At 39.1% G+C, this 14,605-nt stretch overlaps 2 protein-coding genes across 5 annotated transcripts; both read left to right on the top strand.

Annotated features, from left to right (window-relative positions):
• Nucleotides 1-1,636: 1,636 nt before the first annotated feature.
• Nucleotides 1,637-6,507, top strand: eif4ebp2 (eukaryotic translation initiation factor 4E binding protein 2). Its single transcript, XM_004551644.6, has 3 exons — nucleotides 1,637-1,960; nucleotides 4,135-4,314; nucleotides 4,415-6,507. Exons 1-3 carry the CDS (start codon nucleotides 1,828-1,830, stop codon nucleotides 4,444-4,446), a joined length of 345 nt encoding a protein of 114 aa, XP_004551701.1. The 5' UTR covers nucleotides 1,637-1,827; the 3' UTR covers nucleotides 4,447-6,507.
• Nucleotides 6,508-7,103: 596 nt separating this feature from the next.
• Nucleotides 7,104-12,258, top strand: rps24 (ribosomal protein S24). 4 transcript variants are annotated; one of them, XM_076891641.1, is made up of 7 exons: nucleotides 7,104-7,142; nucleotides 7,893-7,961; nucleotides 8,603-8,668; nucleotides 8,761-8,970; nucleotides 10,625-10,738; nucleotides 11,590-11,610; nucleotides 12,173-12,258. In XM_076891641.1, the coding sequence occupies exons 1-6, from the start codon at nucleotides 7,119-7,121 to the stop codon at nucleotides 11,593-11,595; spliced, it is 489 nt and encodes a 162-aa protein (XP_076747756.1). In that variant the 5' UTR covers nucleotides 7,104-7,118; the 3' UTR covers nucleotides 11,596-11,610; nucleotides 12,173-12,258. The 4 variants fall into 4 exon arrangements, with proteins under 4 accessions (XP_076747756.1, XP_014265340.1, XP_076747755.1 ...); XM_014409854.1 differs by lacking the exon at nucleotides 7,104-7,142 and adding an exon at nucleotides 7,624-7,710; XM_076891640.1 differs by lacking the exon at nucleotides 7,104-7,142 and adding an exon at nucleotides 7,624-7,710 and having other exon boundaries at nucleotides 7,857-7,961.
• The last annotated feature ends 2,347 nt before the right edge of the window (nucleotides 12,259-14,605 follow it).

Raw genomic sequence — 14,605 nt, 5'->3', positions numbered from 1 at the left:
TGGAAAAAATGTCTTTAGCTGATTGCCTCCTGCAGGAAGAACTGATGACCTCAGGTTCTAATGATCATATATCTCCTACTTTCACTTCATGCCTCCTCTCCGATAAACCTGCTGGAAGGGGGAAACAGAGAATCCATGTAATGCCATCTACAGGTGACAAACTGGAACAAGATGGCCTCGCCCTGCAGATCTGTGCAAGAAGCATTTTGCCAGTACATTGATTTTGATCTGGCTCGTCAGATGCATAGTTTGTGAATTTATAGTTTGTTCTCTGTCTGGTCTAGTTTACAGACATCCGGTCTCTGTTGACAAAAATTATAACACAATATAACACAAAATTACACACTCTCAAACATGGAAACTCTTTGCATCACACACACGCACACATAGAGAATCACCTTTTCTTTTGAAAAAGAATCATACAAGAATGTGCATAGTTAAGCTAAAGGATTGGGCATGGAGCTCTAAACTGCATGAATAACTACAAACTACTCTTAGCTCCTTCCACTATTTCTTGTCAGTTGTCAATCATGCTTCAGCTTCCTGCACTTGTTGCTGTCCAGTTCATCTTCTGCCCTTTCTTTTTTGGATCCAAGTGCCTTGCCATTATACTTGTTTTGATCTGTAGATAATGCTTTCAGCTAACTGCCAACATAAGTGCTCAGAGGTGACCTTACAATCATATTCATTTGATCAGCTCACCACTGACGCTACACCTTCTGCACTGCTTTGAGCTCCAGGAGGTTAACACAGCAGACCCATTATGACCAGATACAGCTGCCAGCTGCCCTCCATCCAACAAGTGATGCACCCAGAAACACTGCTTTTACTAGCTTTTATTCTCTATTTCTATTCTCGCAGAAACTTTAAGGTATATCTGTGTTTTGTAAAGGTTGATTTAAAATCCCTCTTCCGACTACACTTCAATTCTGAGGCAAGCGGAGTAGATGATCCCAAAGTGATCATCTATGAGAAAGCTTCCAATGGCTCGTTTTGGAGATCATCTCCCTCGCACCCCCCTCTATCACACCAACCCTCTGCATGTCCTCCTTCCCTACATCCATGAATCTTTTCTGAGGACAAGATTCATTGATGTCCTCTTTTCCTCTTGCCTGCCAGCTCCATCATAAACATCCTATTGTCCAATATATATATTTTAACATCTCCAAACCATACATTATAGCACGTCTCACTACCATCTTGTAAACCTTCCCTTTCACGTTTGCTGCCATCCTTCTCATAGTTGTCTCTTCAGAAACCTTAAAAATAGAAATTAACGTGGATGTGTACATATTTTATAGCAACACCAAACTCAGTTTTAAGAATTATTATAATTATTTAATAAATTTTAATTATAACCGCCTCCTATTCTGCTATTAAACCCTTTTTTCATAAAATAAAAGATAATGTTTTCACTTTTAGCAAGGAAAGGGGAAACTATACATGCATGTACAGCCATGTCCCCCCATTTGTTTTTGTTTTTTTATGTTGCATGACAGAAACACCTACAAGTCCATCCATTTCTTGCCAGCATGCATGATTTCCGAAGAACATACAGGTTTCCCTGTTAACGTATAAAAAAAGGTTTTAACCGATAGTGACGCCTCGCACGGCTGACCTCACATCCGGACGCAGCTTGTCGTGCTTCCTGCCTTGCTGAGGGAGGGGACGGTGCTGACGGCTGGGAGGACGAAAGGAGAGACAAGAAAGCTTTAGGGAAGACATACGAGAGTGGGGAACGGCCCGGGTTTCCACCGTCCGTCGGGAAACAAACACCCCAGTTTTCTGTAGCTGCTGGATTTGTCACCAAATCAGCGCTAAACAAAAATGTCGACCAGTCGTCAGCTTAGCGAGAGCAGGGCCATCCCGACCAAGACGGTGTTGATCAACGACACAACGCAGCTACCTCATGACTATTGTACCACCCCCGGAGGCACTTTATTCTCTACCACTCCTGGAGGTGAGAGGGCAGCTCGCCTGCTTTGTCGTCGATTTGTAGGGAAAGAGGGGACTTTTGGAGTGAGGTGGTGCTTGTGGTCTCAGCTAAGCTTCAACTGTGCCTGGCAGTGTTGGCCTAGGCTGCCTTGTCATCCAGATGAAAACAAAAACAAAGCTTAGCCCCGCCCCCGTGCGCTCTAGCTGCTGCCTGATTGGCTCGTTGGCAACGCAGAGATTCCATTAGTGCATCGTTACCTGAAACTGTGTATAAAGGTGTACTTGTTACATTTGCCAGCGGTGGTGAGCAGAAATCTGATGATCGTTAGATTACAGGTAAAGGCGTGTCTCTGTGGAAGCTCGTTTTCACCACTGGGATTTTTTTTCATGCATAAGTCGAAGTTTTGACTTATTAAGTTACTAACTTCAAAATGAGTTATTAAGTCGATATTTTGACTTATGGATCGCAAGAAATTTAGTTTTTCAGTGGCAGAAACAAGCTTCCATATGTTTTAGCTTCAGTTCATAATACTGGATATGTGATTTCTACAAGGACTCAAGCAGGGTTGCCAAACATAAGGCCCAGGGGCCAGAATTGGCCCGGCAAAGACTCCAATCCAGCCCACTGGATGGCGATGGAAAATGTGAAAGAGGGCATAAATTTTGGACTTTTAAATGTATTTTAATAAGTTTTATACAGGTTTTTTTCTGCACATAAAGATCTCCACTTTGTCAGTGTATACGTACAATTGATTAAGTAACAGATAAACAATGAATTAAATGTTTTGACAATAGGTCTGCAGTAAAACAAGTCCTGTAAATGAACAGAAACTTGGTTTTGTAATTATAGCACAGTATGGGCCTACCAGAACCTTCTGTAAATTTCCACGTTTATTTGTTACAATGTAAGCCCAAAGAGTTGTGCTGACAGATTTATTTCGTTTACTACAGCAACATTTCTTTACCATGCAGAGAAACAGAGAAGTATTGTTGAGAATGAGCATTTGTTTATTTTTCTCATATTTAATGCAGATTAAATGTGTAGTTGAACTGTTTTCAGTTGCTGAAAGGGCAGTTTCACAGGTCCATTTCAGATCAAAATGGGCTGTAATGAGGCCCACAATGTAAAATGAGTTTGACATGCCCGCACTAAAGGATCCTTTCCAATAAGGACAATTTTACACAATTTTCCTGCCTGACTGGCATCACTGATATGCTTTATTCTGCATAGTAATAGTACTTACATAGAGACTTTCTGTTAAAGCATTCATTTCTAGAAGTGGGTGGTTTGATCCTAATATCAATATTATCAATATTGGATACTTTGTTTCTGTATTCTATGTTCAGTATGTAGCTGCTGAATTGTGTTAATTATTTTTGGGGAAACGAACAAAAATACCTCAAAGATGCACTACAAAAATATATCTGGACCTTTTTGTGTAGACTGTAACATTTATTGCATTTATGGACTTTAGCACAGATACAGGCAAAGAGAGGAACATTTACATTATAGGTCTCCAAAAAAAAAAAACAGTGCGCAGGATTACACAGCACTGTTTTTCTTTCATTATCAGCAAACGGTTTGTACAGGAAATGTCTGTATTAAGCATTACAACCACAAAAGGACAGTCAGTTTACAGTGAAATGAAACTGCTCAACTACACTCTAAATGCACATTTAGTTTTAGGCTAGAATAATGAATAGATGGGGTTTCTTAGGAGCAGGAAGAAAACGCCTGAGAGGAAGAAGTGAAACTAAAATTTGAAGAAGCTCAGCTGATTTGATCAGTCACACAGGTGCTGCTGATGAAATCAACTTGACCTGTGCTGCCGTTATTGTGAACAAGCTGATGTTAATGTTATTAGTTTCACCTGTGTTTGCCTGCTATGGAGAAGAGGAAAAAGGTCAAACTGCATTTTGAGTCAGCCACGAATGCAAATACTGTGATGTCACCATGGCCATCAAGACTGCAGATTTTAGTACGTTTATTCAGAAATTATTAGACAATAGTGTGTACAGGGAAACTCAGAACCTAATGGGGAAATATGTGCAGGAAGTTGGCTTCACTAATGTTATTGCATATAGTTGAATCTGGCCCCTGTGGATGAAGACCAGGCTTTTGCCTTTAAACAAATTAAGCTGCACCCATATTCACCATCTCTTTGAAAGGTAGCAGAAACTTGATGTTTCCCGTTTCAGGAACCCGGATCATCTACGACCGCAAGTTCCTCCTGGATCGGCGCAATTCTCCCATTGCCCAGACTCCACCGGCTCACCTGCCTGTCATCCCTGGCGTGACCAGTCTAAATGTTCTGACTGAGAACCGGAAGAATGAAGCCAACAACCACGTCAACAACCACGATGGGAAGCCTACAACTGGTAAAAGATCCACTGTTCCACATATTGATTAATTAATCTGCCTCTTCTAGACACATCTCAATACCTACTTGTCCTGTTCCCCTTTCTTTGTGCTTTAAAGGTGATGATGCTCAGTTTGAAATGGACATCTAACAGACTGGAACCACACCAGCAAAAGGAAATAACCTGGCAACACGTGTGCCAGTGGCTTGGCTTGTAGAAACCAATGTCGTGAGCCCTCATGGCAGCCATCTTCTTTAGCTCTTTCTCTCACTGCTGGATGTAATGTGTGTAAACCATGGGGATTCAGTCTATCATACAGGTACAGTTTGGCCATTGCTGGAAACTCTGTTTATTTGAATAGATTTCCATGGTTACCAGTTGCAGTACAAATTAACTTCACAACACGGGAGCTTCTCCCAGAATGCCCAAACAAATTAGTCCAATTTCTCGGGAGTCCCCCAGCAGAGACGTAAAACAGGAAATAATCCACGTTAATTGGGAGAGGAAGTGGTTATTTTTTAAATTTTTTCTTTTTAGTCTTTGCCTCGGAATCAATCGAAACATATGAAATTCCACACAGTCTTTGGTTTTGAAGACCCTTGTTAGCATGATATTTCAGTGATTTTTTTTTTTTTTTAAATTGTTTTGAAACTACTTGAAAAGCCCCACAGTCTATTATTATTATTATTATTATTATTATTATTATTATTATTATTATTATCATCAGTTGGACTCTTTAGTTTCCAGTGATGGTTTGTAAAGGGATGCTGTGTTTTCAATTAGGTGAAGATTTCATGCTATTCCAAGACTTCACTCTTCATTATCAACACAAGGGTGCACAAGTTTCCAATTTCCAAGATATGTTTTGTTTTTTTTGTTTGTTTTTTTGTTTGTTTGTTGTTTTTTTTGTTTTGTTTTTTTTAAATGAATTTTAGCCTGCGATTGAGCGGTTTTTAATCAAAAAATGATTGTACTTCCCACTTATGTAAGGTTTCAACCTGGCAACTGACAAACAAGCTTTTGATTTTAGTTACATTTCAGTATAACAATATAAAGCCACTCATTTCATCACGACCGTGGCCTCGCTGTGATTTTTATTTTCATGTTTCTCATCTGCCAAAAAAATTATTATTATTTTTATTTTTATTTTTTTACTACACTTTGATCTTGTGTTGGCAGGTGCTCTGCATTCATAATTTGATAAAATCGAAGGATACTTGGCACCATGTGCTGGGAGCTTTCCAAACCAGATAAAAACATTTAGAAGAACATGGAAACGGTTAATATCCTGCTGATGTTTTTGGTGCGATACAAGATTTTGGAAAACTTGAAATAGTCCAGATGTTTTATATGCATTTTATTTTTTAATACGGTTTCTTAGTACTGAGTGAATTTGTTTGGATATGGGCACTGTCAAGCCTGTTGAATTGCAGCCAGAACAAACTGTTTGCATCAGGCTTGATGGATGCTGTAATCAACAAATCTGTCCCCCAGTGTCCTTAACCCATTTTAGATTACCTTGTTCATCTCATGAGTCACGCCTGCCCATGCCTTACTTTACATGAAATGCAGTAACTAGATACCTGGTCATCAATTTGTACTTTCCAACAGATGTTTATTTTTTCACTGCAACATTGAACAGGTAACATTGTACTTGGCAATTGAGCAAAAGGAATACTTTTTATTTTCTTTGCCATTTTTCTATCCTCAAACAGCTGTGAAGTTTTGAAGTGCAATGGTAAATATGGGATATTGAAGTTGGCAATGTGAGAGTACCGCACACTCATGTTCAAATAATATTTTTTCTTTTTAACACCACAAATCATATTCATACCTGCTAACTGTACTCTGTCCAAGTAGCAGCTCTGAATTCGGTAAATGACTCAACATGAAGTTTGTTTCTCAGTAAGACTGGAACCTCTGATGTCTGTCAGATTATTTTATTTTTTTTCTTCTTTTTGCCGTTATTAATTCTGGCCATGTTTCGTGATAAGTCTTTACGGCATTATAATTTACACGGCAGATTTCTTTCCAGTGACTTCAGTTTCACAAAGAGGGCTTAATATTATGCTTTGAGAGACAAATTTGAAACCAACTTTACTGTAATCTTTTGTTCTGATTTTTAAATGACGTTTATTTTAAATGAGACTCCAATGCCAGTGGACACTGTTGCTGCAAGATCAATAAAATTCTGTAACAAAGGAAAAACAAGATTTTTTTGGGGGCTTTATTTTTCTTCTTTGTGTGTGGTTTTGGCAACTTGGAGAGGCAGAATCACACTCGTGCAAACAGGTGTGCTGAAGTTGATCTTTCTTATCTGATCACCCTTGTAAACATTTTCCTATGTCTTTTATTCATTGAGTGTTGTTTAGCCAACCACCTATTACCATCTAACACAATAGTGCATGTAACGTACTTTCTTAAAAAAAAAGAAATGGTGTTTGGTGTGTTGTTGGTGTTTACGTTCATAAGTAAATTGATTGCTCTATTTCAAAAGTGCATAATAAACAAGAGGGAGGATACTGAATTACCACCAACAACACTGCACCACTCACTTTACATGTTTGGAAAACTGCTTAATACTTAATCCTATCTCTGTTACTGCTCTTTCATAATCTCTTCAATAACTACATATGTATGTACATATAGAAACAAATCTGACCTATACTTGGTTTAAAAAGAAAAAAATATTTTTAAACTGTGTTTGGAAATTGAGCTCTACACTTAGTCTATTCCCTAATTTTACTCCAAAAACTATATAGTCATCTCCCTATTTTTTTAATTTTTTTTTTTTTTAAGGGGGATGGGCATTGTTAAAGTGGATGGATCTTGAAGCTCCAAAAGAGGTGTGTGTTTGGAGTTACCCTGACAAAAACCTGCACTTACAGTGTCCTTTTTTCCAGCGCAGTTTGGAAATGAAATGTTTTCATCAAAAAGCAATTTGGTCCTACCTAAAAGGTTCAGCCCAGTATGTTACAGTATTAAAAAAAAATATGTTGTTAGCTGTGTTGTGTTTTCTGTCCATCTCTTAAAATTAATGACTATAAAATGAGAATTGATGTCTAGTGAACTGAAGAACTGCCAGAAGTGTTGTTCATTATGTCATTTTACTCTGGAAGTTTGTTTCCTTCACTGAAAACAAGTTTTGTTGGACTGACTTACTCAAACCAATGCGAAAATTACTAAAAACTCCGAGAATCTAAAATGTAAATTAAGTCAAAATTTTGAGCTAATGATCTAAGCGTTTGAGATAAGAACCTGTTTGTTTTTTTAAAAATAACCCGATATTTTGTATAGCAACAAGAATTTTGATTTGTAAATGGAAAAAAAGTATTTTTTCCGATGAAAAACAATTTTTTAAGTGGCAGAAACAAACGTCCACAGTTTTTACCTCAAACGCCAAATGTTTTTATGGTGAGGAAAGTTCTGGATTTTTCTTTAAAAGTATCATATAATAGGCTCTATTTCTTTGTAGCGTAATTAAAATGTTTTCACATTTATTAAATATTGTTAGAAACCGAAATAAAATAAAATTTCGCCGATATCATCTTTTCCATCAGGCAGTACGAGTAACATGCTCGCTAAATTTTGTGCAGGCATTAATCCGGTTGCCTGCTGGTCCTTCCTCCTTTTCTACGTCCCTGAGCGAGGCCGGCGTCAAGATGGTGAGTGTTGTGGTGAAAATTGCGAGTAAAATCTGTCGATCATCGAGGCCATCCGTTCACCAACACACATTTCTCTCAGACCAAGTGATCCTTTAGAGCTGCTTTATAATAAAATGTTGATATTGTTGTAGTGTGAAACGATCTTAGAGAAATTTCAGAGATACCGTCAGGATGCTAGTCTGACTGAGGTCGATCCGCATATTGCACACACCAGAGGCTACACTCGTCTTTCCAGTCGTTGTAAATTGTTTTCTATGCACCACATGGCCACATTAACACGCTTAGATAATACGTTAATTTAGAAAATAAACACAAAGTAGCGCAGCTTACAGTCCTACCTATGGCAGCTAACGTTAGCATAATTACACTAATGGCGGCCCACACGTTAGGCTAGCATGTTTGTTAAAGTACCACAAGAACACTTCAGTAACGGACAGAAATAGGCTTTACAGCAATTAGTTGTTTTATTTCTAAGTTAACACACCGTGTAAACGTTAGGAGAGTCGAGGACTTAACGGTTATGTCAACATAGTGGTATTTAGGTAGGGTGAGACAGGTGAGCCTCTATCTTCACTATTATGAGGCTCTTACAAGTACAGCAGTTTTCTCGTTGCTAATGCATAATTTCTTTTCGTCTTCAGAACGATACTGTAACAGTCAGGACCCGCAAGTTCATGACGAACCGACTGCTTCAGAGGAAGCAAATGGTAAGGGCTCTCATGTTCATAGTTGATCACATCTCGAGCTTAAGCTCTAGTCCTGAAGCAGCACATTTATCGCCTGCCCTTCCTCTCTGCAGGTCGTTGATGTCCTCCATCCCGGCAAGGCCACAGTCCCAAAGACTGAAATCAGGGAGAAGCTCGCCAAGATGTACAAGACCACCCCTGATGTCGTCTTCGTCTTTGGCTTCAGGACTCAGTTTGGTGGCGGCAAGACAACAGGCTTTGCCATGGTGTACGACTCCCTAGATTATGCCAAGAAGAATGAGCCCAAGCACAGACTGGCCAGGGTGAGTTTTGAATAACTTTGCCAAGTCAAGTCAACACAAGTGGCTATACAAAAATCAGAGAGCTGTCTGTTGAAATTGGTATATATGAGCAGGAGATGTATGTTCTCTCAGCCATCTCACAAATTTTGCACGAGTCTGGACCTCCAGTGTAATGTTATGGAATATTATTTTACCCGAGAAGAGGTTTTGATGACATTAGGACGTAGTATTTATTATCTTGAACTAGAGCCAGATTAGTACCAGATTTGATGTTTTTACAGAGTAAAATGTGACAGGGATATTGGCTGATATTCTGCATGTAGATGCATATAAACATGCGGTATGTTGGAGAGATATAGAAAGGGAAAATGATGGGGCTTCTATTGACTTATCAGGATACGCGTTTGTCAAAATAGTTAGCACCTTGCTATGAAGACCCTGCTTGAGTCATGATACCAGAGATTCAGGAAACCAATATCACGAGAAGTGCCTAATTCTCTGTACCCAATATGGCACCGTGGAGGAGGAAAAAGGTTCTCCCATGTATTTAAATCAAGATGTTTGCTGATTTGATTGTAGCAGACCATTTATTGAAACATTTTTAACAGTCTGTTAAAACACACTGAACTATTAGGATGGTTGTTGAGTGGCCTCCTAATCGTTGTACAGGTATAATGTTGGCTACATTGCATTAGACTAACCATCCATATACCATGGACCATAGCTGATTTTACAGTGGCAAGCTGTCTCAAATAAAATAGCAACCAGTATTTCAAGGAAGCATCGCAAAGTACTTCCGTACCCCCAACTAGTTGCACTAGTCCCCCTCTTCCACTTAGTTGTTTTGCTGTGCCCTATGTGTGTGTGATGTTTCCTGTCCTTTTCAGCATGTAAGGATAGTCAAGCTTCAGTACACATGCTGCCTAAAAAAGATCTACAGCAGCAAAACACTGTTGCATTTTCAGAATCAGTTCTGAGGACGTCTCCATCGTATGCCATGCAGTGGAGCAGAGAGTATTAAAAACAGTGGGGTCAGAGCCATTGGGTGGACATACAGTTTAATGATGCCTTGAACTACCACTAATTCATTTTTTGCAGTAGCCTGTATTTAAAAGAAGAAAATGTGTTCCTGTTAGTAATAATGATAGTATCTCTGATAAAGAAGTGCTAACGGTGAATTGGTTCAGCCCTCCTGTAAACTAGATACTGAACACAGTTTTACATTTGATTGATTTTAAGTTTTTGGTGGAACTCTAGCAGAGCAGCCCTTGAACATAGAGGAAATGTCCTTTCTTAGTTTGATAACATTGTTATTAAAAAGGATGTGTCTATTGAGTCTTTTTTTTTTTAAAGTTCTTATGCCTGCACTGAGTTTCCTAAACTTTGCCTGTGACATGTGATTGTCATACAGTAGTATTTAAAGAGACAAAAACTAACACTTGAACTAATAAAAATAAGAACAATGAAACAAGAAAATCCACTCTAGAAACGAAATTAAACTAAATTATTAAAAATAAAAAGTGAGAATGAAATAAAATGAAAAACTAACTACGAAATATAAACCGTTAATAGCTCTGACTCTGACGGGTCTTTTTAAAAGCCTCTCACAGTCTCGAGGTTTCCCATGTTCTTTTACAGTCTGTAAAATAAAATGCGTTTGTCTTTGTGTCCTCAGCACGGTCTCTATGAGAAAAAGAAGACCTCCAGGAAACAGCGCAAGGAACGCAAGAACAGAATGAAGAAAGTACGAGGCGTCAAGAAGGCCAGTGTTGGCGCTGCTGGCAAAAAGGTATCGTGAGCACTCGTTGACCAACCTCATAGTTTTCCACGGGGAAATAGTCTTGACCATTATCCAAGCTACTGTGAAATCTCTGTATTTCTTGATTTTCATTACACACCTGTCCTTTTATTCTACCCTGCTAATCTTTGTTTCTCCACAACTCTTCTGCTATTTTAATTTCCTTTGTCATCTTTCCAATCATATCTCATTGTCTTCGGAAACTGTAGAAGGTAAATGCTTTCCAGAAATAGACTTAAATGCAGTGTGCAGATAATCCAGGAGTTACATTCAGTAGCTCAGTAACTCCTGCTTTTGCACCACCCCTGATCCATCTTTTCACTAAAGCTGTAGTGCTTTTGTCTTTGGATGTACACTCATCCAATATGAAAGGATCTGACCCCACCGGTTAATACATAATACTACCCATCCCTTCTCCTAGTACTAACAAGTACTACTGTAAACTAATAGTGTTGTAGTTTTATAAACCTGTTAACATAGCGAGGAAATCGCCCAAACAATAAATCAAAGTAGTGCTTAAATGATTATGTAATCTCTTGAAACCCTGCATACTTCTGTACCCTCTTTGGCATCAGTCACATAGAATAGATCTCTGAATGTCACAGCCCAGCTGGACAGTGTTTTAGCCCAATTCACTGCATCTGGAATAGCTACAGCACAGCTGGCTAGGAAAATATTGACACTGTCCAGCCATGCCTGTGGTGCTGTCTGTTGGCCTTGGTCAAAACTCTCGGGTCCATTCAGAGCTCTTTTCTATTCCACGTTTCAATTTTCAACATGTTAACATCGTTTTTGTGCCATGTTTTGTTCTTGATTTTGCTTCCCATGGATTTCTTTTGCAGAAATGAAGTGTCAGTCTGCAGGTATAGAAGCAGAACAAGCATGGTGTGCTAATGTGTTGCACATCAGACGCTGATAGACCTGAGCTTTGCCGTGCATGTCATCCCTTATTTTCCCTGCAGTTTTCCTTCAGTGTTTTTCACCCCCCGCAATGGTGTTTTTAAACTCCCAGCTTATGTGTTTTCCCACTACTCCAGCCCATTCTACCACTTTATCTGCTACAGTGGGCTTTTCCCACTCTGTCTTAGATTTGAACAGACTGCTTTGATAGTGCATATCTGTAGTTAATAGAAGCAGAGTGTAGCATGTGGGTTTTAGCTTGTTTTGTGTGGGAGGAAGCTCAACTAAAAGCCTGTTGATGTGTGAATTTTACTCTGGACATTATGTTCTTCAAGTAAAATGTCTTACTCAGACTGCATTCAAGTGTGAATTTAAACTGTCCCAACAAAAAATGCAACTTTTTTTGTGAACATTTGTCTTTATTTGCACTCTTCTAACTTACTGAAACTCCCTGTGAGGTTTTCTTTTGCTGTAGTTTAAATTAAATTTGCTGTGGTATTGATTTTTTTTTTTTCTTCCCCACAGTGATCCCAGACAGCCAGGGAGGGTCTCCGTGCTCAAGATGTTCTTGTATATTGTCATCAAATAAAGTTTGGAAAAAATTGGAAAAATGTGTCTTTGTGTTTATTTGTTTTTGAAAGAATTGAATTGACCATATGTTTTTAAACTCTAGACTTTGAAAGAAGCCAGCAGGTGTTTGAGTGTTTCTGTAAAACACTCGAGGAGTGAAAAGTCAGATAGCTGGCAGCCAGCCTTCTGATCTGAATGACCTGCTGTGTTTTTGTAGGCTGCCGAGTAGAAGCTGTTGGAAAAGCTGATATTTGTAGCTTTGACATCTGTGAATTTCATTACTAAGGACTCTGGGCCAGTTTTCCAGTGTGAGTGCAGTAAATATGATGAACACAAGTTACATATTTACATAGTTAATTGACACACGCAGTGTCGATGGTGACATCCAGTGGCTTTGCTGTAACATTACTGTCAAGCAGCCAACAAGTGATTTTTTTGTTTGTTTGTTTTGTTTTATTCTTCAATTATTCACTTGTACAACTCATTAAATAATGCAAAGGTTTTATATTTTAATGTAAATAATCTAAATGCAGGGTCAGTAAATCTGATTCAATAGCCATTTTATTAGGTACATCAAGTCAAGTGGCTTCATTGTCATTTCAACCATGTCCAGTGGTACAGTACACAGTGAAGCGAGACAATGTTCCTCCAAGACCATTGCAAAAATCTATATCTGTACATCTTGCTAGTACCAGGTTGGACCTCCTTTATGTCTTGAAATCTGCCCTTACTCTCCATGATGCAGGTTCAACAAGGTGCTGGTAACATTCATTGGAGATATTTCACCACACCCTAAAAGTGTTTTCCTCCTGGAAGTAGTCATCAGAAGATCGGTACACAGCAGCAATAATCAGGTAGACTGTGGTGTTTAAATAACTCATAGTTTGTTCTCAGGGACCTGAAATGTCTGGGCCTATCATCCAAGTGTCACAGCAGAAATAAAGACTCCTCTGCTTTGCTAATATTGTAGAGTCTGTGCAAACTGTAGCTTCAGTTTCCTCCTCTTAGCTGACAGGAGTGGGGACCTGCTGCAGTCTTTGCTGCTGTAGCCAATCTGCTTCCAGCTTCCGTTTGTTGTGTGTTCTGGGACGCTCTTCTGCATACCTTGCTTGTAATAAAAGTTTATTTGGGTTATATTTGCCTTCCTATCAACTCAAACCCGAATGACTTCTTTTGATTGACTGGGCATTTTCATTTTGCTCACTGGAAATTTTCTGTATTTCAGGCTGTCAATTCTCATAAAACATGCAGGTTAACAAGTTATAACTCACTAAAATCACGTCAGGTCGTCTTGATCATGTGTATGTGCACTGAGTCCCTGACATTTGATTGCCTGATTAGATATCTGAAGTAACAAGCGGTTGAGCAGATGTACCTAAGTGGCCAGTGAGCGCACCAGCTTTTGTTTGATTAGAAAGCTTTTGCTGTAATAACACGAGTGGCCACATGGGGGCTCCTTTCATTGAAAATATGAAACTGGTTTGATGTGCTGAAGCTGCTACTAAAAGGGTGGTCACCTGACAAATTAGGTATTTTAACTCTTTTCGATCTAAAACCTTTTTTTATATGAAGGTCAGTGATGACTAAATAATACTAATACACAGGTTAGTCAGTGTTTGAACCTGTTTATAAATAAATACCATTTGGAACAGAATAGATATCCCTCTTTGCAGTGTGACCTTTTCAGATAATTTGCATCAGAATACCCTGAGAGACTGTAAATGAAGTGATTAAAATGCCAAGGAATACTCTGTCCTCAGGGTTACCCTCACTCCATGCTTCTGCGCCAGTGTCTCGCTTTCTTGTGTGGTTAGAATTTCTTCTTGTAGGAGAAATGATTGCAAGAAGCTAAAGAGTAGAGGAAAACTCCTCGTGGCAGATTGAGTGCACACTTTAAAGTAATGAATAATAGCATACAACAAGGAAAATGCAATCTGACAGGCACTAATGCACTGCTAAAAATGACAACCTCTACCCCCAAAATAGCATTATCCAAAGTGCAGCAACTACTTTGTCCAATCTGATGTAACATGTGCAAGTTAGGGACCACGCTCAAGCTCTGTGTTCCACATAATGTATATAATTCTGTTCAACCTTGCAGTTTGACATATTTCCATGCCTTTGCACTGTTAAATGTAGGTCAGACACTTCTCTACCGGAGTCCTCAGTGTACACACCACCGGGAAAAAAGGGATGGGAGGGGGGGGCAGTACCTTGGAGCCACTTCCATTGACACATTTTGTGTCATGGGCTCTTGTTTCCCAGTAGAAAGCCCTATATATACCGGGCAGCCCCGATGGGCTTTTCCTTTAATCTGTGCCAGTCGGCAAAGATTAAACACTGAGTTTATCGAGATCATTTGGACCGCGACACAATAGAAAGGAGTTC

This window comes from Maylandia zebra, linkage group LG13 (assembly GCF_041146795.1).
Source record: "Maylandia zebra isolate NMK-2024a linkage group LG13, Mzebra_GT3a, whole genome shotgun sequence".
Lineage (NCBI taxonomy): Eukaryota > Metazoa > Chordata > Actinopteri > Cichliformes > Cichlidae > Maylandia > Maylandia zebra.
The sequence above is the reverse complement of the archived record's forward strand: the minus strand, read 5'-3'. Positions and strand labels throughout refer to the sequence as shown.

Excerpts from the sequence above, each read along its gene's own strand:
- rps24 (XM_076891640.1), top strand. The coding sequence starts at position 7,639 with ATGAAAAACAATTTTTTAAGTGGCAGAAACAAACGTCCACAGTTTTTA. Across the intron at positions 7,962-8,602 it reads GCGAGGCCGGCGTCAAGATG|AACGATACTGTAACAGTCAG; the intron begins GTGAGTGTTGTG and ends TTTCGTCTTCAG. Across the intron at positions 8,971-10,624 it reads CCAAGCACAGACTGGCCAGG|CACGGTCTCTATGAGAAAAA; the intron begins GTGAGTTTTGAA and ends TTGTGTCCTCAG.
- eif4ebp2 (XM_004551644.6), top strand. The coding sequence starts at position 1,828 with ATGTCGACCAGTCGTCAGCTTAGCGAGAGCAGGGCCATCCCGACCAAG. Across the intron at positions 1,961-4,134 it reads ATTCTCTACCACTCCTGGAG|GAACCCGGATCATCTACGAC; the intron begins GTGAGAGGGCAG and ends TTCCCGTTTCAG. Across the intron at positions 4,315-4,414 it reads CGATGGGAAGCCTACAACTG|GTGATGATGCTCAGTTTGAA; the intron begins GTAAAAGATCCA and ends TGTGCTTTAAAG.